A 23,317-nucleotide genomic window follows, 5' to 3' on the forward strand; every position below is an offset into this window, starting at 1 on the left:
GTATCTAAATGTGGTTTTAATTTACATTTCCCTAATGACTAGTGATGTAGAGCATCTTTTCATATATCTATTTGCTGTTGGAACCTCTAAGTTATTGTTTAACCAAATTTTTGTCCTTTTAAAAAATTAGGTTGCCTTTTTTATTAGTGAGTTGTAAGTTCTTTATATATTCTGGATGGAGTCCTTTATCAGGTTGTTTTGGAAATATTTTCCCCCAGTGTGTCTTTTTCATTTTCTTAATGGTGTCTTTGGAGAGCAATACTTTTTAATTTTGAAAGAAGTCCAATTTATCAATATGTTATTGCTCTTGCATAACTCAGGGTTATAAAGATTTTCTCCTGTGTTTTATTCTAAAAACTTCAGGATTTCAACTCTTACATTTATTGAGATTATTATTATTATTTTGGCTGCACTATGCAGCTTTAAGGATCTCAGTAGCTCGACCAAGGATCGAACCTAGACCATGGCAGTGAAAGCACCAAATCCTAACCACTAGACAACCAGGGAACATGAGATAATTATTTTTGTATATGGTGTGAGATATGGATTGAGGTTTTCTTTTCTTTTTTGCAGAAGGACGTCCAATTATTTCAGTATCATTTCTGAAAAGACTACCCTTTCTCCTTTGGTTGAAAATTAATTGGTCGTATATATGAGCATCTATTTCTAGAGTGTTTCACTGATTGTGTATACTTACCAATTCTGGGACTTCCCTCATGGCTTAGATGGTAAAGAAACTGCCTGCAATGCAGGAGACCCAGCTTTGATCCCTGGGTTGGGAAGATCCCCTGGAGAAGGGCATGGCTACCGACTTCAGTATTCTTGCCTGGAGAATTCCATAGAGGAGCCTGGTGGGTTACCGTCCGTGGGGGTCACAAAGAATCAAATGTGACTGAGCGACTAACACACAGATACTTAGCAATTCTATGGTGCCTTGATGGTTGTTTGCTTTATAATAAGTTTTGAAATCAGGTAGCCTAAGCCTTTGTTCTTTTAAAAAAGTGTTTGGCTATTCTAGGTATTTGCATTTCCATATAAATTTTAGGATCAGTTTGCCAGTTTTAACGAAAGCCTGTAGGGATTTTGATAGGGAGTGGGTTAAATCTGTAGATCAATTTGGGGAGAACTGACATTTTAAAAATACTGAGCTTTCTAATTCTATTGTTATAATATTATTTGGATCTTCCTTAATTTTTCTCAATACTATTTTGCAGTTTTCAGTGTGCAGGTATGTTCTTTTGTTATATCTGTGTGTCCTTTTGTTACATTTATTATAAATATATAAAAGTGTAGTTTTTTGTTATATTTATTCCTAAGTGTTTTTCTTTTTGATGCTCTTGTGAATAATTATTTTTATTTGAATTTCTCTATTTGATTGTTTATTACTAGTACATGGAAATACAACTTATTTTTATATATTTAGTTTGTATTCTGAAAAACAGTGAGTGTTAGTTGCTCAGTCGTGTCTGACTCTGTGAACTCATGGACTGTAGCCCACCAGGCTCCTCTGTCCATGGAATTCTCCAGGCAAGAATACTGGAATTGGTTGCCATTCCCTTCAGGGGATCTTCCCGACCCAGGGATCAAACCCATGTCTCCCACATTTCAGGCAAATTCTTTACCATCTGAGCCACCAGGGAAGCTGAGACCTTGCTAACGAATTTATTAGTTCTGGTAGCTTTTATGTAGATTTCTTCTTATTTTCTACTTAAAGTATATATAACCTAGGGATAGATTTACTTCTTTCTTTCCAGTCTGAATACTTTTAATAGTTTTTTTTTCCCTTGTCTTAATGCACAGGATAGGACCCTCAGTTACAATGTTGATTAGAAATGGGTAGGAACAGAAGTGTATTTGCCTTGCTCCAGATCTTAGTGGGAAGGCATTCAGTTTTTCACCATAAGTATAATGTAAATAATGTAATTATAGATGTCTTCTGTCAGGTTAAGAAAGTTCCTTTCTATCCTTACTTGGGTAAGAGATATTTTGAATGGATGTTGGATTTTGTTAACTGGCTTTTTTTGTGTCTATGGAAATGATCATGTGCTTTTTGTCCTGGGTTGTATTAATATGGTTTATTATACTAGTAGATTTTCAGATGTTAAGACAGCCTCCCATTCCTGGGGTAAACCTACTTATAGTGTATAATCTTTTTTATATGTTTCTGGATTTGATATTTTTAATATTTTGTAAAAAGTTTTATATTGATTTCATAAGGGATATTGGTATCTTTGTCTGGCTTTGGTATCAGGGTAATACCAGCTTTCTAAAATTAGTTTCAAAGTGTTCCCTCCTACTATTATTTTCTGAAAATGTTAATGAAAGGTTGATATTATTTTTTTCCCTTATATATATGACAGACATTGCCACTGGAACCATTTGGACCTAGACTATTCTTTTGGAGAGAACTTAATAACTTATTTAGTGTCTTGATATGGCCTATCCTGATTTTCCATTTCTTCTTGAGCTGTTTTCTTTTTTAAATAGATATAATTAAATTTATATGAGTTGATTTTGGTAATTTGAGTTTTTAGATGATTTTGTCCCATGCCATCTGAGATGTGAAACTTACTGAGATAAAGCTGTTCATAATACTCCTTTATAAGTAAGTTCTATAGTATCTATAATGATGTATCCTCCTTTATCCTGATTTCAATTTATTCCTTTCTCTTTTTTTCTAAAGCTTTCTCTCTATTTTCAAATCTTTTCAAAGAACCAACTTTTGATTTCCTGAATTCTTTCATACTATTTTCCTATTTTCTATTTCATGGATTTCTACTCTGATCTTTATTATATCCTTCCTACTTTTTTTGGGTCTGATTGGCTCTTACTTTTGCTAGCTTAAGATGGAAGCTTATCTTACTGATGTTAGAACTTTCTGGGTCATAAATATTCCTCTAAGCACTGCTTTAATTGTACCCCATACATGGATTTTCATATCATCTTTTATTTTCATTTGTTTCAAGATAACATCAAATTTCCCTGCAATGTCTCCTTGACCCATGTGTCTTCAGAAATGTGTTATTTAATCTCTAAACATTTTGGGGTTCCTAGATTTCCTTCTGTTACTAATCTGTAATTTTATCCTATTATGATCAGACAACATACTTTATTTGAATTTATTGAATCTTTTTTTTTTCACCTAACATATGGTCTTTCCTGAAGAAGTTCCATGGGCATTTGAGAAAAATGTATATTTTGCTACTGTTTTTGTAGAGTATATATGCTTGTTAGATCAAATACACTGACTGTGTTGCTCAAGTCTTCTGTCCTTAGTGATTGTCTCTACTAGTATCGACTACTGTAAGAGGAGTGTTGAAATCTCCAACTATTAATTGTTGAATTGTTTGACAATTTTTGTTTTATGTATTTTGAGGCTGTTGTTTGGTAAAAATAACATTTAAAATAGTTATATCTGGCTGCTACATTTTAACTGTTGGTGAAGTGGGAATTTTCATTGTTATTTCCTGGTGAAATTTCTATCTTATGATGTTTTAGAATTGGTTAATAGTCATGTTCTTAACTATTGATTTTGAAGACTCCAACAATGAAAGAACATTATTGATCATATGATTCAACGCTATGCCTTTTGATTGTGATATAGAATTTGTCACTTTTAAAATATACTCAAATCTATAAATAATTCCCTTATAAATTTCTCCCATCATTTTTTTTACTTTTAAAGTCTTTATTTACATGCAGGTATTAGCTTAATATGTCCTTTTTTCAGTCTGCAGAGAGTCAACATTTTACTGACTTGTCAGTAAAAAAACCCCCTCACACCTCCCTCCCCATCCCATTCCTCTGAGTCTTCCCAGTGCACCAGCCCTGAGCACCTGTCTCATGCATCCAGCCTGGACTGGCGATCTGTTTCACACTTGATAATATGCATGTTTCAATGCTTTCTCTCAGATCACAGTTCTTTTGTATTTATTGTTCAACATGAGTTTCAGAATTAGGGAGGCGGGAGGGGAGATCAGGATGGGGAACACATGTAAATCCATGGCTGATTCATGTCAATATATGGCAAAAACCACGACAATATTGTAAAGTAATCACCCTCCAACGAATAAAAATAAATGGAAAAAAAATTAGTTGATCAAGTTCTATAACATATTTGAGGGGATTATATAAAATTTTAACATGGAGAATGATCTTTGTAATTTTTACTGAAATTTTATATTTTAGTCATATATGTTTTCAAGTCACTTTTTTTGTTGCTATCACAAATAGGAATTTTCTCCCTATTATATTTTTAGCTGGTTATTTCTGGGGTATTGGATTAATACCCTTTACCCATTAAGGAGGTGCTCCTTTTAAGTTTGCTTAGTTTCATTTTTTCCAAATTAGAAAATATATTTTATCACATGCCTTCAAAGAATCAGTCTATATTTTCTTTTCTTTTCTTTCTCCTTTAATCTGTTAATGACAGATTTTGTAAAGTTGAACCACTTGCAATCTTGGGATAAAAGCAACTTACTTATGATGTATTCTTTTATATATGTTGGTAGATTTGACAAGTTAATCTGTATTTCAGTTTTAATATCTGTAAAATAGGGGTAAAGCATCTACAAGATAAGAGTTTTGTGATGAAAATGAATTAAAATATTCAGAATGATGCTTGGCATAGAGTGTGCTTTGTGGTTGTGTATGTATAAATTAATAGATTTAATTTTTGTTTGAAATACAGTTGTTTAACTTCCTTTCATGTACTTTATTTGGGTCTGTTTTGTTATCCTTTTTCATGCATTTTGAGATGACAGCCTAATTTATTTCTTTCTACAGATTACAACTTTTCCATTATTTATATCCCACAGATTTTAATAAATATAATGCTTTTATTGCCTGGTTCTAAAAAAACCTGCAATTGGTTTTTTGATCTTATCTGTAGCTTAATGGTTATTTTAAGATATATTTAATTTTTCAAAATGTTATTTTTAACTTTCCAGATACATGTGTTTTTGTTGTTGTTGCTAATTTCATAAGTAACAAATATGGTCTATATGCTAGTAATTTTTAAAAATGTGATATCCTTCATGCCTTAATAAATAGGCACTGTATTGTGATGGTTCCATATTTATTGGGTACCAAATCTATTTTTGAGTACCTCTATGAACGATAGTAATTCTATATGTATTTTTTGTCCTATTTGATTTGTTGGGTTTTATATGACTATGGGATTGTCAGTTTTTCCTTTGTATTTCTATCAGATTTGCTTTTTGTATTGCATAAAGTTGGTGACTTATTTTCATGGCCAACTGCTGAAATACTAATGTTTCTTTTAAAGCTTTCAATTCTATCTATCTCATAAACACTGCTATACCTGATTTCCTCTTATTTACTGTTTATTTGGCTGTTGCCTCTGTGTTAGGTATGAATCTAAAGAATAGTGTACAGTTGGATTTTTAATCCATTCTGAGTTTTGTGATTCATACTACGTTTAGACTTATTCTATTTTGTACTGTCCTTGGCTTTTTGTCTCCTGTTTTACTGTAGCGATCATCTGCTGTTCCTTTACCAACACAGCGTTTCCCCTTTTCTGACCGTGTGTTCAAATTTCCCAAATTTTCCTTGAGAAAACACGTGGTTTGGATGAACTTGAACTTCTGTCCAAGCTCATTTCTAGGTCTGACTCCTTCTAGAGCTGATTCAGGGACTAGACCCAAAACAAGCCAATTACAGCCAAACAAGTCCTGGGCTTTTGTAGAATGTGGTGGGAAAGGGAATTGCTCTTTTATTTGAATGTAAAGCTATCATTTTGCCACCACATACTAAAAACTTGCTGAAGAGTGAATGAAAGAAAAGCATTACCTAAGAGATTAAAGAGATACAATCTAAGTCTCTGAAGTCAGTACTAGCCCTAGACGTTTCAGTTCTTTAAGCCCACAATTTCCTTTTTGCTAAGGCTTTGCTTTTCCTTTATGCCAATGTGAGTTAAAGTCACTTCTTACCAAAAGAATACTGGTTAAACACACTTGTCTTTTAGTAGACTGAATTTTCTATATATATATATATTTTTTTCTAGTTAATAGTCTTACTGTCTTTTTCTGAAAATGATTGGAAAGTTTCCCATTTAATATTTACTTTTAGTGATTTTCCTTAAAAATTTTAAGACATTTTAACTCTAGTTATCATTAGAAAAATATAAATTTATCAGTGTCTGTATTCTCTGTTCTAATAAAGATTCACCCTGACCTTCTTTTACTATTTGTTAACGGTATCTATAATAAATACTTACCCAATTCAAAGGATAAATTTTGCTAATTTTGTTGTTTCTTATATCCCACTATTACTCTAGGATGTATTTACCTTGTTGCCGAAGAAAACCCTTTAATGTTTCTTTCAAAGATTGTCTGTGGGTGGTAAACATTTTGCATCTCTTGATGTCTAAAAATGTCTTCATCTGTCCCTTACATTTAAATAGGAACAGAATTCAAGGTTCAAAGTTATTTTTTAAAAAATGCTGTTTCTTTTTGTGTTTATATTGTGGGTATTTTTTTTTCTCTCTAGTAGCTTTTCAGTTCTATCTTTTTATGTTCTGAGATTTCATTCTAATACAGGAGTTGGGAAACTGCAATCTGTGGTCCAAATCTGTCTCACCACCTGTTTTGGTATAATAGCCCATGAACTAAAAGCTGTTTTACCTTTTTAAATTAAAAAAAAAAAATCAAAGAATATGTCATGACGTTAAAATGATCTGAACTTAGTATCTCAGTGTCTGTTAAAAATTTTATTGGAACACAGCCACATTCATTTGCTTACATATTATGGCTACTTTCACACCACAATGGCAGAGCCAAGTAACTGTGACAGAGATTGCAAAGCCTAAAATATTTATACCTGGCCAGAAAAAAATTAGCTTACTTCTGTTTCTGTTTATATTTTTATTTGTTTTAATAGCTAAAATTCTGGGAATTAGCTGGCTATTATTTCTACAGCTTCTACAAGAATTTCTTACTCCCGTATTACAATCAATATTATAAATAAAAAAATTTCCAGATGTGTCCATTCTGTTATCACATCACCCAATGATTGTGTTTTCTTTCATTTAAAATTTTATCTGTCTAAAAACAGGCAGACTTCTCTGGTGGTCTAGTACTTGAGACTCTGCACTTCCACTGCAGGGGGCATGAGTTTGATCCCTGGTTGGGGAACTAAGATCCTGCATGCCACACAATGTAGCCAGAAAAACCAAATAGTAAATATACCAATTTTGATGTCTTGCTCTGATTGCTGTAGTGAGTCCAGGGTTAAAAGTTCTTTCATTTGCTGAGTATTTTGTTGGTTGACATTTGTCTACTTTACTGTGTACTGTTGCCCCTGTACTGGTTGCTCAGGAGAGAGCAGTGTGGACTTGCTGGTACTTTAAATGAGAATGGGGGATGGATGGGCCATGCATGTCTGAGGTTATTGATACTTCTGGCAGTCTTGATTCCAGCTTGTGCTTCATCCAGCCTTGGATTTTGCATGATGTACTCTGCATACAAGTTATAGTATGCAGTCTTGACGTACCTTTCAGATGTGTCCAGGAGAAATATCAACAACCTCAGATATGTAGATGACACCACCCTTATGGCAGAAAGCCAAGAGGAACTAAAGAGTCTCTTGATGAACGTGAAAGAGGAGAGTGAAAAAGTTGGCTTAAAACTAAACATTCAAAAAATGAAGATCATGGCATCCAGTCCCATCACTTCATGGCAAATAGGTGGGGAAACAATGGAAACAATGACAGACTTTATTTTCTTGGGCTCCAAAATCACTGCAGATGGTGACTGTGGCCATGAAATTAAAAGATACTTGCTCCTTGGAGGAAAAGCTACGAGCAACCTAGACAACATATTGAAAAGCAGAGACATTACTTTGCCAACAAAGGTCTGCACAGTCAAAGCTATGATTTTTCCAGTAGTCATGTATGGATGTGAGAGTTGGACCATAAAGAAAGCTAAGCACCAAAGAATTGATGCTTTTGAACTGTGGGGTTGGAGAAGATGCTTGAGAGTCCCTTGGACTGCAAGAAGATCAAACCAGTCAATCCTAAAGGAAATCAGTCATGAATATTCATTGGAAGGACTGATGCTGAAGCTGAAACTCCAATGCTTTGGCTACCTGATGAGAAGAACTGACTCATTGGAAAAGACCCGATGCTGGGAAAGATTGAAGGCAGGAGGAGAAGGGGATGATAGAGGATGAGATGGTTGGATGGCATCACCAACTCAATGGACATGAGTTTGAGCAAGCTCCTAGGGTTGGTGATGGACAGGGAAGCCTTGAGTGCTGCAGTCCATGTGGTTGAAAAGAGTCAGACACGACTGAGTGGCTGAACTGAATGGGGCCATTATGCTCTAAGATTCCATTCTTTCTGCTTTTGTCTTTAAGAGTAGGATAGGATGTATAGGGTTCAACCTACCTGGATTGAACCTCCCTTTTGCTTTTGGTTTCAGTCATATTAAGGTATAGATCATCTTTAAGTACTGCTCCCTTATCTGTGCCAATTATCTTTCTCATCTTCCGGCAGAGAACCTAAGCTCTGGCTCCCTCTTCAATCTGATTCCATCTGCTGTCCTGTTAGTCCACTGGAAGTTTCTCTTCTTACTTCAGGTGATGCTCTGTATTTCTTATTTTTATATGGCATGAGAGACTGAAAACTATAGGATGCTTTGTTTACCACCTTGAAATAAGAAGCTACTCTATATTATTGTAATACTTTTGGGAAGTCTACTGAAGTTTTGTTTGTGGCTTAATATTTATTTTGTAAATAGTTTCTGGACAATTCACCACAAAAATATTTTCAGGGAATAATTTACTACGGATGCAAATAACAGGTTTTAAGTTCTCCTTTTTTTTCTTTTGGAGTTTCTGCTTCAAAAATTTGATGTTCTCAGGACAACTTTTTGGGGGTGGTTAGTTGTTTTTTTAAAAGTCTATTTGGCTGCTACGGGTCTTAGTTGCAGCACGTGGGATCTTAAGTTGCAGGATCTTTTTTATTTTCAGTTGTGGCACAGTGGCTCTTAGTTGCAGCATGCAGGATCTAGTTCCCAGACCAGGACTTGAACCCAGGCCCCTGGCACTGGGATTGTGGAGTGTTAACCACTGGACCACCAGGGAGGTCTCTATTTAGTCTTTTTAAATTCAACTTTTGTTACCATTCTATAATGGAATTGTTTTCTTTTTATAAATGAGTTTGTTCACTTATATTCACTGATCAAAAAGTATTTATTTTAGTTCTGTCATCTTTATGCTGCATGGTGTGTGTTTTTCTTTTTTGTGCACACATGTTTTTTGATTGAATTAGAATACTTAAGAGTCTGGCTTTGGTTTTTCAAGTGTTTATTTTAATTAATAGTCTTAAACTTCAACTTATCAGCTTTAGAGGGTAGCCGTTGAGGACTTGCTAATGAGACTTACACATATGTTTCTTCCTCCTCTCTACATCCCACTTTGAGTTATGTTATTTTTTCCAGAATGCTATGTTCTGACCCTATCCTTTATATTTAAATGGACTGAACACTCACTGTTATTTCTCTTCCACCATGGTTGCTCCATTTCTGGGCTCCTTATTTTGGCTCATCTCTCTGTTTTATGATTATGCCCTTTTTAAACAAAAGCTCTTGGGTGCTTTATTCCTTTCATTTTTTAGAAAATTCCCATTTATGTTCTCATGCTTGAATGTCATCTTGGGTTAGTATAAAACTTTAGGGTACAGAATTTCTTTCTCTGAGAGACTTACAAATATTGCTTCATGATCTTTTCCAGTATTCATTTTTACTGTGGTGGTCTCTGAGGCAAGGTTGACATTTTTTCCCCTCTTACCTGGTGACTTACATTTTTTTTTTTACTTACATTTTTAAAAAGCTGAAAAAGTCCCCCAAATAATCTTTGAATTGTGTTAAATTCCCCACATATCTGTTGGGCCAGTCATTATCATATGGTGTGATTTCTGACCTTTCAGACTCAGGTCTTCTTTTATTTCAAAAAAGCTTTTCTATTATCTTTGAATTTTTTTTCTACTTCATTTGTTCTGTTGTCTAGTATGTGTAAGTTAGGTCCCTTTTGTTTTCCTCATATATACCTAAGTTTCTCTCTGATACTTTATTTTGTTCTTTTCTATTCTGTTTTATTTTAAGGCCTTTTTTCATATTCCTATTTTTTCTTTGATGGTCAATAATTATACACCCACAAAATGATTTAATGGTTAAATGGGATTGCACTGTGTATATGTATAATAATTTTATTAATCTTATTACTTAGATTGTCTCTGGTTTTCACTGTTATAAACATCTGCACATGTTCTTAACGGTAGTGATATTGCTTCATAAAATCAGTAAACTTACCCCAGTTCCTAACTAACAAAGCTCATTGACAAAGAATTCAATCATGCCTGTGAACAAGCTGCTCCTCTGGGCTCTGACGATGCTGTCATCTCCTGGTCCTTTCAGGCCTAGGGGTGATACGGCTTCCTGCCACTGCTAATTCTGGGTCTCTGTCATTGCTTACTGGCTTCTCTAAAACCCTCTGTATTTGTGAGTTTGCTCTGTGTGTGTGTGTGTTCGTGTGTGCTCCGTTGTGTCAGACTCTTTGCAACCCCATGGATTGTAGCTTGCCAGGCTCTTCTGTTCATGGAAGTTTTCAGGCAAGAATACTGGAGCAGGTTGCCATTTCCTACTCCAGGGGATCTTCCTGACCCAAGAATCGAACCCACATCTCTTGTGTTTCCTGTACTAGCAGGCAGATTCTTTAACCACTGTCCGACCTGGGAAGCCCTATCTGTTAAATACACCCTAGAAATTTATCCCAAATATGTATAAAATAACATGTATTTAAGATTATTCACTGCAACCTTATATCTCTAATATTTCACTATTTTCACTATAATGTCTGTGAACAGAGGAATATAAGATAATGGTGTAACTATACAGTGGAATATTATGCAGTTATAAGAAACTTAGCACATTCACTGAATATATTTATGGAATAATTTCCAATTTATTGATTTGTTTTTCCTCCAATCTTCAGTTATTCTTTTATTAATTTTTTTATACACTCAGGGATCCCCAGATATTTATGCTGCCTCATTTATACCTCAATGATCACAAAATACAAGTATTTTGTTCACCATGCTGTTCTCCCAAGCTTTGTTGTTACTGTTCTTAGATTTATTGAAGTTTGATACAAAAAACTGGACACACTTAGTGAATACATCTTGATGATTTTGGAATATGCAGATATCTGTCATATCATCACTACATTCAAGGCACTAAATATATCCATTACTTCCAGACATTTCCTTGTGTTCTTTTTTTTCTTTTGTAGGGACACTTAACATAAGATCTATCTTAATATATGTTAAACTGCACAGCACCACATGTCAACTATAGATACTATGTTGTTCAGCAGGTCCCCAGAACTCATGTAACAGAAACTTTATCAAAAGTGTGGAAAAAGCTGGGAACCGAATAGTGAGTATGCCATCATATATGTAAGAGAAAAAAAGAAAGAAAAAAAATGTATATGTGTATTTGCTTTTATACACATATACATATGTATAAAGAGAGAGTGTGAGAACGGGAGGGAACAGGATGGAGCATCCTTGGAAAAGCACATAAAGTGATAATAGTGGTTGCTTCTGGGGGGAACTGAGTAGCAGGAAACTTACTATTTATTCTTTAATTTTGAATATTAAATGACTATACTGCCTATTCAAAAAAGTATTACATTAATAATAAGGATTAATTGAGAGCCTTACAGAAACAGTGACTATAGAGGAGCTGCTAAAGAAATCACTAGAAGGTGAGAACAGCCAACAAATTATAGATACTGAAATGTTCTAAGCAGTAAAAGTCTTGGACAATTTAATTTCTTACCATGGTCCCTTTGTAGAAGTTAACTTATTCAGAGTTGAATGCACAAAACCATGTCTGATAAAGGTTTGTTTTGATGATCATAATATAGATCTTTATTATTTAAAAGAGCTTCAGTTCTCCTGTGTTTATAGGGTTTACTAACATCCCTAACAAAGTAGTATGACTGCACAGTGATCTCCGTTTTCAGTGGAAGGTACAACTTCATTAAAGGAAATGGCACATAAGAAGACTTTTTATAAAATCAGTGAAGGGAAGAGAAGACTGCTGGGGGAATATTCACTCAACTAAAATTGGGTTAAAATCACTCGTTTTTATGACATGGCAAAAACAGGAAAGGACTACTAGCTTGAGTTTTTTACAGGTGATCCTAATGTGGTTACCCCTGTTAAAAAAGTTCACAAGACACAGGGAAACTTACCCTTCCTGGAACTGTGCTTGGGCAGACTCCTCTGCTACAAGGGTCTCATACTCTTCAGCAGCAAACCTGTCCCAGTCGGAAGGCTCAGGACTGTCATTCTCAACATCCTGATTGGGAAGGGGATGGCCACAGGAAACAGAATCAAAAACAAAAATTGGAGATAGGTCATCACAAATGTTTTACATCCTGAAAAAACCTATGTGAAATATGTTTCATTTGACCCCACGGACTATACAGTTCACAGACTTCTCCAGGAAAGAATACTGGAATGGGTAGCCTTTCTCTTCTCCAGGGGATCTTCCCAACCCAGGGATTGAACCCAGGTCTCCCTCATTGTAGGCGGGTTCTTTACCAGCTCAGCCACCAGGGAAGCCCAAGAATACTGGAGTGGGTAGCCTATGCCTTCTCCAGCGGATCTTCCCGACCTAGGAGTCGAACTGGGGTTTCCTGCATTGCTGGCTGATTCTTTACCAGCTAAGCCATCAGGGAAGCCCTGAACATGTTGAGAGAGGCACTAAAGGCACACTCCTAAACTGATTTTCTACACCCTGAGTCACAAAATTATTAAGCACTGTGCATCAGCTGGACTGTTTGGGTCTAGATTCTTCAGCCTTGTAATCAGAGACTTCTCTAGCCCCTTCTCCCCTCACACTTGGCATAGCAGTGATCTGGAGTGACCTGTGGTTCGCATTTGCCCACCTGAAATGTGGCTTCCCTGGTGGCTCAGATGGTGATGAGTCTGTCTGCAATGCAGGCGACCTGGGTTCGACCTCTGGGTTGGGAAAATCCTCTGGAGAAGAAAATGGCAACCTACGCCGCTATTCTTTTTTTTTTAATTGAAGGATAATTGCTTTACAGAATTTTGTTGTTTTCTGTCAAACCTCAACTTGAATCAGCCATATATATACTGCTCCACTATTCTCGCCTGGAGAATTCCATGGACAGAGGCTACTGTCCATGGGGTCATAAGAGTCAGACAGGACTGAGTGACTTAAACTTAACCTGAAATATACCATCCCCTCCTCTAGCGAATTTTGATTGCTTCCTTCACAGCCAGCTCGGATACCCTGCCATCTGAGTTACCTTCTTAGAAACAGCCCTTCTCCCCCAGTCACTTCCTTCATTGTACTATGTATGCTTGGTTGCCAACTTTTGTTCTCCTGTCCTTGTCATCTCTATATACCCGTTCTTTTTATATACTGAGTTATCTCTATATAACCTCCAGTGTCTCTTCAACACAGTACCTGGAATTTACTAGGCACTTACTAATAGCATTCTTTGCAGATCAGAATGTTGATAATTACTACCTCTAAGAAAAAAGAGGAAAAATTTAAAGTAAAATTTGTAATACAAATAAAAAAATGAAGGGGGGAAAAAGTATATATTTTCTTTTCCTTCTACAATACAGGCTGCATCTTAGATTATATGTTCTAGGTAAAATGATGTTTTTCCATAATGAAATTGGGTTAACATTGCTCTAGGATGTAAGGTTAGTTATGCTAGAACGTAAGTACCTTAATACTGACTACACAATGTGTTAATTACTATAATCCATTTGAAGAACTTCACCCCACCTTTTAAACATGTCTGAAATTGCTATGCATCTTAGATTTATAATTGCTTTTTCTTTAAAGGTATATAAAATAATGGGATATTTTAAACTCAATGAAATATAATACTGACTTTAGGCTAGTGATAATGTACCTTGATAGGCCCCAAGTTCTGGTGCAGAGTATTTGTTTTTAGAAGCTGGTCCTTGTATTCTTGGCTATTAATATTTAGGTCAAACAGTTATGCAACATATGAAAGACGACTGAGGAAGTTTCCTGTAGTGTACTCAACCAGTTCTTTTCCATTAATATAGTTTTTACTCTTTAAACAGGGGAATAGAAGAAGTGGTGATATTCATTCTGCTTTTTGTTTTTTTCTGGACATGGGTTTTCTGAGAGTCCACAGGTTTTTGCGTATGGGGAAGGCAGCTCACAGCTCTTCAGCTGTAGAATGACTTCAAACTGATGTCATGTACAGTCATCATTACCGCTTGAAAAAGTGTTACATCTATCTGAAGGTTGTCTATCTTGGAGAGCATCTAGTTTTCATTACCATGCCATCCCGAAATTGAATGGTACAGTTAAATCAAGCCCAGTGTACTCTGTAACAGAGATGTATCTATTGATATAGGTTTTTTTTAATGAATAATAAGATGAACACACGTTTATTGATTTGAAAGTGAGAAAGACAATTATTTCAAAATTTTCTGTAACCAGTTTCTATGTATATGGAAGTACACAAAACACACAATTCATTCAGTGAAAGGTAGATGCAGGTTATTACCTACATTTGAAGATTAGCTATGGGAAGAGATGGGCTCTAAGTCCTTTATTCTTTCTTTTCAGTATGTGATGAAATGTTTTAAATGTAAGCCTTTTTAAATACCAAAATTCCTGCAGACAGAGGCCACTTTTATCTGAAGCATACATCCCCTGATATTGCATCCCTCAAACAGAAGTTAAAACTATACTGGTACCTTCTGGACTGCAAAGGGATCTCTTTGTTCATGGTCTAAGTATTTCTCGAGATTAAAGAAAGTGTCATAAAAGATGTGAGCCATTCTGCATCTCTTCAGATCTCGTAGAGTTATTTTGCCTGTGTAAGAACAAATCTGGTAAATTTCAAAGGCTTTTTTCGAAGTGGGGAAAAAAAAAAACCTTCTACTGAAGTTTAAAAGGATATATGCATATGCTTATTTGATTATAAAAATTTGATTTTTGAGGTAAAGTTCACATAAAATTCACCATTTTAACCATTCTAATGGTTTTTCATACATTCACAATGTTGCATAAGCATCACCACTATCACATGCCCTAGCATTTTCTTCACCTCTGAAGGACACTCTGTACCCATCAAACAGTCTCACTCCCCTCTGCAATCCTCCCCAACTGGCTACCACTAATCTGCCTACTGAATTTGCCATCGTTAGTTCTATGCTGATGCTAAAGCAGAAACTTAAATACTTCTGTATTTGGATAGCCTGTGTGGAAGACTCTGGGAAGTTAAATAATTTGGAACAATCCAGGATTACAACCCCCACTCTGTAATGGAGATGAACAGTGCAACTTGGCTCTTTATTCAATCTTACCATCACTGGCTGGCTTCACCAGGTCAAGCATCTGGCACAACAAATCATGGAATGGCAAGGGCTCAATGCCCATGGCTTCCATCCGTTCACACTGCTCCTCGTAGAAGTATTCCAGCTCGTACATGGAGAGCACTCCATCCCCATCCACATCCATACAGCGGAACCAGTACTCAATGCTAGGAGGTAAGGATACTCATTAGCAATGGCTTGTTAAACCTCTTTTATTCACTCAGATTTATTATTGTTTGTTTCTTTTAAAAGTTATATATGGGTATACTTTGGACTTAGACATAGTTTTACAAAATTTATTAGAAAAAATGGCAGTCATTTTTAAAATTTTCTCTTCCCCAGATTCAAGCATTTTCAACACTTGATTATTTTGGTTTTTATCTTTACATTTCAGTTAAGATGTCTATATTGTTCCTTTCTTGTATTTCTGATTTAAAGACTGTGGTTTAATTTTGCACTATGAAAGATGAGGTTTCAGGTCTTTTGCTACTCATTCCACCTTACCCACATGCCCTTTATAACCTCTTAGCATAGATAAATTACTCAACATTCACAGTTTATAACTTTACATTTTCCTTTTATCTCTTTTGTTTAGTTTTGGGACACAGTACATGTTATTACCACTAATTCAAAGACTTCTGCTAGTTTTCTACGTCCATAATCAGTCCCATTGGGTATTCTATCAATTGCATTTCCTTGAAATCTTTTTCAGTTCCTCTGACCTATTCTAATCTGGACTGGTTGATCTCTAGGCCTGATTTATAGTTTCACCCTAGGGAATCCTTTCAGCTTTCTCCTGTTTCTTATATCTCACATTTTCATCATTCTTGGTTTGCTTCCTTGTTTGGTAAAACACATTCTTCAGTAGCTTCCTAAAAAAGGGAGCATAGCAGGTACATTTTTTGGATGTTAGATCATTGAAAATACCCTTATCTACCCCCTAATGTGGTTGGTATATATAGAATTATGGCATGATGGTTCTTTTCTTCAGAATTTTAAAGGCCCTGATTCACTCTCCTCCATTTATCCACTGTTGTTGAGAAGTCTAAAGCCACTGATCCTTTGCAACCTCTTTTTTTTTTTCCCCTTTGAAGCCTACAGAGGTTTCTGAGTTCCTGGTGTTTTAAAATAAAACTGATGAAGTGCCTTGGTCTGGATCGAATTCACTTTTGCTGGGCTCAGAGCCTCCTCAGTTTGGAAACTAGTATTCTTAAGTTCTTGGACATTTTCTTAAAATTGTTTTATGTCTTCTCTGCTTCTCTTTCTCATCATTCACTCTCTTTCTGGAATTCTTGTTATTCAAATCAGCATGGTCCAATATGGTGACCGCTAGCCATATGTGGATAACCCAATTTGAGATGTCTTTTAAAAAAAAAATTTGTTTTCTGTTAATATTTATTTATTTGACTGTGCCAGATATTAGTTGCAGCATGTGGGATCTAGTTCCCTGACCAGGGACTGAACCCGGTCCTCCTGCATTGGGAATGCAGAATCTTAGCCCCTGGACCACTAGGAAAATCCCTGGGATGTCTTTAAGGGCAAATACAGATTTCGAAGACTGTAAGAAAAAAAACAGTAAAACATCTTATCAATACTTTTATACTGATTACATGTTGGAAAAATATTTTAGATATATGGTATTAAATAAGAGATGTAAGTAAGATTAATCCTATGTTTCTTTTTACTTTCTTACTGTGGTTAATTTTATTTAAAAAATTTAAACACATTTAAAGTAAAAATTGTATGTATTTAAGATATATAACAAAATAATGTGATATAGACAGTGAAATAATTACTACAGTAAAGCTGCTTAACATAGCATCTCCCCACAATATTACTATTTTGCAGGATAGTAGGGATGTAGAGGACCTGAAATCTACCCTCTTAAGTGAATTTTCAGCATTTAAAACATTATACTAAATGTATAGTCATCATATTCTACGTTAGATCTCTATAGATTTATTCATCCTGTATAACTGCAACTTTGTACACTGGGTCAGCATCTCCTCTTTTCCCTCATACCCCCAGCCCCTGGTAACCACCATTCTACTTTCTGCTTCTATTAAGTCTGACTTTTTTTTTGATTCCCATATAAGAGATCATGTATGACTTTCTGTGCCTGGCTTATTCCACTTAGTATAATATCCTCCAGGTTAATCCATGTTGCAAATGACAGGATTTCCTCCTTTTCGAAGGGTGAATAATATTCTATTGTGTGTGTATACATATACCACATTTTATTTATCTATTTATTCTGTGAGAGACATTTAGCTTGATATCATATAATGTTGTAATGAACAAGGGAGTTCAGGTATCTCTTCAAGGGACTGATTTCAGAGTTCTGGTTCAAGATGGTCAAATAGGAACTCGCTTTCTCCCACGGATGCATCTATATAGTTACAGATGGACCAGTTTCTTCTGAAAAAACCCTAAAAACTAGCTGAGTGACTTCTCCATTATTGGGAAAATGAGAAAAACTCATATTTAGTGGATAGGAGATGCTGAGACACAATCTTGCTGTAAACCCCAGCACACTGACCCACAATTAGGAGGAAACTGGAAATCCAGAGCTTTTCCTTGAGGAGCAAACAGTTTGAATCCCATGTTGTGAACCCAACTTTTAAGACCTGCAACTGAGACAAATACCCTCAAATCTAGCTTTTTCCCTTCCTTTTAAAAAACTGAAATATAGTTGACATGTAATATTATATTAGCAGACTTCCCTGGTGGCTCAGATGGTAAAGCGTCTGCCTACAATGTGCGAGACCCAGGTTCAATCCCTGGGTCAGGAAGATCTCCTGGATAAGGAAATGGCAACCCACTCCAGTATTCTTGCCTGGAAAATCCCATGGATGGAGGAGCCTGGTAGGCTACAGTCTATGGGGTCGTAAAGAGGCGGACAGTTAGTTTCAAGTGTACAACAGAGTGATTTGACATTTGTACACATTATGAATTGGTCACCACAATAAGTCTAGTAACCATCTGTTACCAAAGTTATTACTGTGTTATTGACTATATTCTCTATGCTATACACTATATTCCTGTGCCTTATTTATTTTATACCTGGAAGTTTGTACCTCTTAATTCCCTTCATCTATTTCACCCAACCACCCGCTTACCCTCTCGTGACCGCTACTGTGTTCTCTCTATGGGTGTTTCTGTTTAGTCTGATTTTTAAATTCCACATATAAATGAAATCATATAGTATTTGTCTTTCTCTGTCAGACCTATTTCACTTAGCATAATACCCTTAGAGTCCATTCCTGTTGTTTCACATGTCAAGCTTTCATTCTTTTTTTATGGCCAAGTAAAATTCCACCGTGTGTATGTGTGTATCACATCACCTTTATCCACTTATCTATTGATGAATACTTAGGTTACTTCCATATGTTGGGTATTGTGAATAATGCTGCAGTGAATGTTGGAGAGCATGTATCTTTTCAAAATAATATTTTTATTTTCTTTGGGTAAATACCCAGAAGTGAAATTACTGGATCATACAGCAGTTCTATTTTTAATTTTTAGAGGAACGTCTACATTGTTCCATAGTGGTAGCACCAATTTACATTCTCGTAACAGTGCATAAGGGTCCCCTTTTCTCCATATCCTTGCCAACACTTGTCATTTGTTGTTTGTTTGATAACAGTCAATCTGAAAGGTGTGAGGATAGCTCATTGTGGTTTATATTTGCACTACACTGATGATTAGTGATGCTGAATACCATTTTATGCATCTGTGGCCATCTCTATGTCTTTCTTGAAAAAGTGTGTGTTCAGGCTTTTTGCTCATTTTAAAATCAGGTTGGGATTTTTGATACTGAGCTATGTAAGTTTAAAAAAAATATACTTTAGATATTAACCCCTTATCAGATATATCATCTACAAGTATTTCTTCCTATTCAGTAAACTGCCTTTATGTTTGTTGATGGTTTCCTTCGTTGCACAAAACCTTTAAAATTGATGGACTCTTATTTATTTTTGTTTTTCCTGCCCTTGCCTGAGGAGACAGATTCAAAAAAAATACTGCTAAGCCTAATTTTAAAGAGTGTACAGCCTATGTTTTCTTCTAGGAGTTTTTTATGGTTTCAGATGTCACATTTAAGCCTTCAATCCTTTTTGAGTTTATATTTTGTATACGGCATTGTGAGTGATCCAGTTTCATTCTTTTGCATGAAGCTGTCAAGTTTCCCAATATCATTTATTAAAGACACTGTCTTTTACCTATTGTATATTCTTGGCTCCACAGTTGTACATTCAGTTCACTTCAGTTGCTCATTGGTGTATGACTCTGCGACCCCATGGACTGCAGCATGCCAGGCTTCCCTGTCCATCACCAACTCCCGGAGCTTGCTTAAACTCATGTGCAGTGAGTCAGTGATGCCATCCAACCATCTCACCCTCTGTCGTCCCTTCTCCTCCTGCCTTCAACCTTTCCCAGCATCAGGATCTTTTCCAATGAGTCAGTTCTTTGTATCAGGTGGCCAAAGTATTGGAGTTTCAGCTTCAGCATCAGTTCTTCCAATGAATATTCAGGACTGATTTCCTTTAGGATCGGCTGGCTGGATCTCCTTGCAGTCCGAGGGACTCTCAAGCATCTTCTCCAGCGTCACAGAAGTGTCAATTCTTTGGCACTCAGCATTCTTTATAGTCCAACTCTCACATACATACATGACTACTGAAAAAACCATAGCTTTGACTGTATGGACCTTTGTTGGCAAAGTAATGTCTCTGCTTTTTAATATACTGTCTAGGTTGGTCATAGCTTTTCTTCCAAGGAGCAAGCATCTGTTAATTTCATGGCTGCAGTCACCATTTGCAGTGATTTTGGAGCCCCCCAAAATAAAGTCTGTCACTGTTTCCATTGTTTCCCCATCTATTTGCAATGAAAGAATGGGACCAGATGTCATGATCTTAGTTTTCTGAATGGTGAGTTTTAAGCCAACTTTTTCACTCTCCTCTTTCACTATCATCAAGAGGCTCTTTAGTTCTTCTTCACTTACTGCCATAACGGTGGTGTAATCTGCCTATCTGAGGTTATTGATGTTTCTCCCAGCAATCTTGATGCCAGCTTGTGCTTCATCCAGCCCACCATTTCTCATGATGTACTCTGCATATAAGTTAAATAAGCAGGGTGACAATATACAGCCATGATGTACTCCTTTCCCGATTTGGAACCAGTCTGTTGTTCCATGTCCAGTTCTAACTATTGCTTCTTAACCTGCATACAGATTTCTCAGGAGGCAGGTAAGGGTGTCGGGTATTCGCATCTCTTGAAGGATTTTCCACAGTCTGTTGTGATGCACATAATCAAAGGCTTTGGTGTAGTTAATAAAGCAGAAGTAGATGTTTTACTGGAACTCTTGTGCTTTTTCGATGATTCAGTGGATGTTGGCAATTTGATCTCTGGTTCCTCTGCCTTTTCTAAATCCAGCTTGAACATCTGGAAGTTCACAGTTCATGTACTGTTGAAGCCTGGCTTGGAGAATTTTGAGCATTCCCTTGCTAGTGTGTGAAGTGAGTGCAATTGGGCTTGAATATTGTGTTTTTGTGCTTGAAAATGTGTTTGAATATTCATTGCCATTGCCTTTCTTTTTGGATTGGAATGGAAACTGACCTTTTCCATTCCCGTAGCCGCTTCTGAGTTTCCCAAATTTTCTGGCATATTGAGTGCAGCACTTTCACATCATCATCTTTAGGATTTGAAATAGCTCAGCTGGAATTCCATCACCTCCACTAGCTTTGTTCATAATGATGCTTCCTAAGACCTACTTGACTTCACATTCCAGGATGTCTGGCTCTAGGTGAGTGATCACACCATCATGATTATCTGGGTCGTGAAGATGTTTTTTGTATAGTTTTTCTGTGTATCCTTGCCACCTCTTCTTAATATCTTCTGCTTCTGTTAGGTCCATATTGTTTCTGTCCTTTATTGTGCCTATCTTTGCATGAAATGTTTCCTTGGTATCTCTAATTTTCTTGAAGAGCTCTTTAGTCTTCCCATTCTATTATTTTCCTCTATATCTTTGCATTGATCACTGAAGAAGGCTTTCTTATCTCTCCTTGCTATTCATGAAACTCTGCATTCAAATGGGTATATCTTTCCTTTTCTCCTTTGCCTTTACCTTCTTTTCTCAGTTATTTGTAAGGCCTCCTCAGACAACCATTTTGCCTTTTTGCATTGCTTTTTCTTGGGGATGGTCTTGATCACTGCCTCCTGTACTGTGTCACGAACCTCCATCCATAGTTCTTCAGGCACTCCTTCTATCAGATTTAATCCCTTGAATCTATTTGTCACTTCCACTGTATAATTGTAAGGAATTTGATTTAGGGCATACCTGAATGGTCTAGTGTTTTTCCCTATTTTCTTCAATTCACGTCTGAATTTGGCAATAAGGAGTTCATGATCTGAGCCACAGTCAGTTCCCAGTCTTGTTTTTGCTGACTGTATAGAGCTTCTCCATCTTTGGCTGCAAAGAATATAATCAATCTGATTTTGGTATTGACTATCTGTGTAGAGTCTCCTCTTGTGTTGCTGGAAGATGGTGTTTGCTATGACCAGTGCATTCTCTTGGCAAAACTCTGTTAGCCTTTGCCCTGCTTCTTTTTGAACTCCAAGGCCAAATTTGCCTGTTACTCCAGGTATGTCTTGAGTTCCTACTTTTGCATTCCAGGCCCCTGTAATGAAAAGGGCATCTTTTTTGGGTGTTAGTTCTAGAATGTCTTGTAGGTCTTCATAGAACCATTCAACTTCAGCTCCTTAAGCATTACTGGTCGGGGCATAGACTTGAATTACTGTGATGGTGAATGGTTTGCCTTGGAAACAAACAGATCATTTTGTCATTTTTGAGACTGCACCCAAGAACTGCCTTTCCGACTCTTCTGTTGACTATGAGGGCTACTCCATTTCTTCTAAGCGATTCTTGCCCACAGTAGTAGATATAATGGTCATCTGAGTTAAATTCGCCCATTCCTGTGAATGGTTGTACATTAACTGACCATATAAGAGGGGCTTTATTTCTGGGCTCTCTATTCTCCGTTGCTCTATGTGTCTCTTTTTGTGCCACAACCATACTGTTGTGATTCCTATAGCTTTGTAGCACAGTTTGAAATCAGGGTGTATGACACCTCTGGCTTTGTTCCTCTTTTAAATTGCTTTGGTTTTCACAGTCTTTCATGTTCTAGAATACACTTTAGGATGCTTTGTTTCAATTCTGCAAAAAATGCTGTTGTTACTTTGATAAGAGATTTCATTGAATCTGTAGATTGCTTTGGGTAGTATGGACATTTTAACAACATTAGTTCTTTCATCAGTGTTTAATGGTTTTCAGAGTATAGGTCTTTCACTTTCTTGGCAAATTTTATTCTTATTCTTTTGGCTGCAATTGTAAATAGGATTGTCTTAATTTCTATTTCTCATAGTTCATTATTGGTGTATAGAAATGCAGCTGATTTCTATATATTGATTTTTGTATCCTGAAATTTTACTGAATTCATATATTAGTTTCAATAGTTTTTATTTTTTTTGGTGGAGTTTTTATTTTTTTGGTGGAGTTTTTAGGGTTTTCTATATATATTATCATGTCATCTGCAAATAGGGACAGTTTTACTGCTTCCTTTCCAATGTGGATGCCTTTTATTTCTTTTTCTTGTGTGACTGTTGTGGCTAGGACTTCTGATACTATTTTGAATAAAAGTGTCAATAGTGGACACTTTTCCTTCTTCCTGATCTTAAAGGAAAAGCATTTGGCTTTTCATTGTTAAGTATTTTCTGAGCTACTGGTTTGTCATACACAGCTCTTATTATGTGGATACATGTTTCCTCTATACCCACTTTATTGAGAGTTTTTATAAAAAATGGATATTTAATTTTGTCAAACACCTTTTCTGCATT

General features: G+C 36.1%; 1 protein-coding gene across 3 annotated transcripts in view; it reads right to left on the reverse strand.

Annotated features, from left to right (window-relative positions):
• Positions 1 to 23,317, reverse strand: part of PPP2R3A (protein phosphatase 2 regulatory subunit B''alpha) — a 218,635-nt gene that overhangs the window by 13,201 nt on the left and 182,117 nt on the right. For all 3 annotated transcript variants that reach the window (XM_020889172.2, XM_020889171.2, XM_020889173.2), the window contains 3 exons: positions 15,419 to 15,594; positions 14,807 to 14,925; positions 12,280 to 12,386 (listed from right to left, as the gene is read on the reverse strand). In XM_020889172.2, the coding sequence (XP_020744831.2) occupies positions 12,280 to 12,386; positions 14,807 to 14,925; positions 15,419 to 15,594 (402 nt within the window). The remainder of the gene's footprint in view (positions 1 to 12,279; positions 12,387 to 14,806; positions 14,926 to 15,418; positions 15,595 to 23,317) is intronic.

Source organism: Odocoileus virginianus, chromosome 4 (genome assembly GCF_023699985.2).
Source record: "Odocoileus virginianus isolate 20LAN1187 ecotype Illinois chromosome 4, Ovbor_1.2, whole genome shotgun sequence".
NCBI classification, from domain to species: domain Eukaryota; kingdom Metazoa; phylum Chordata; class Mammalia; order Artiodactyla; family Cervidae; genus Odocoileus; species Odocoileus virginianus.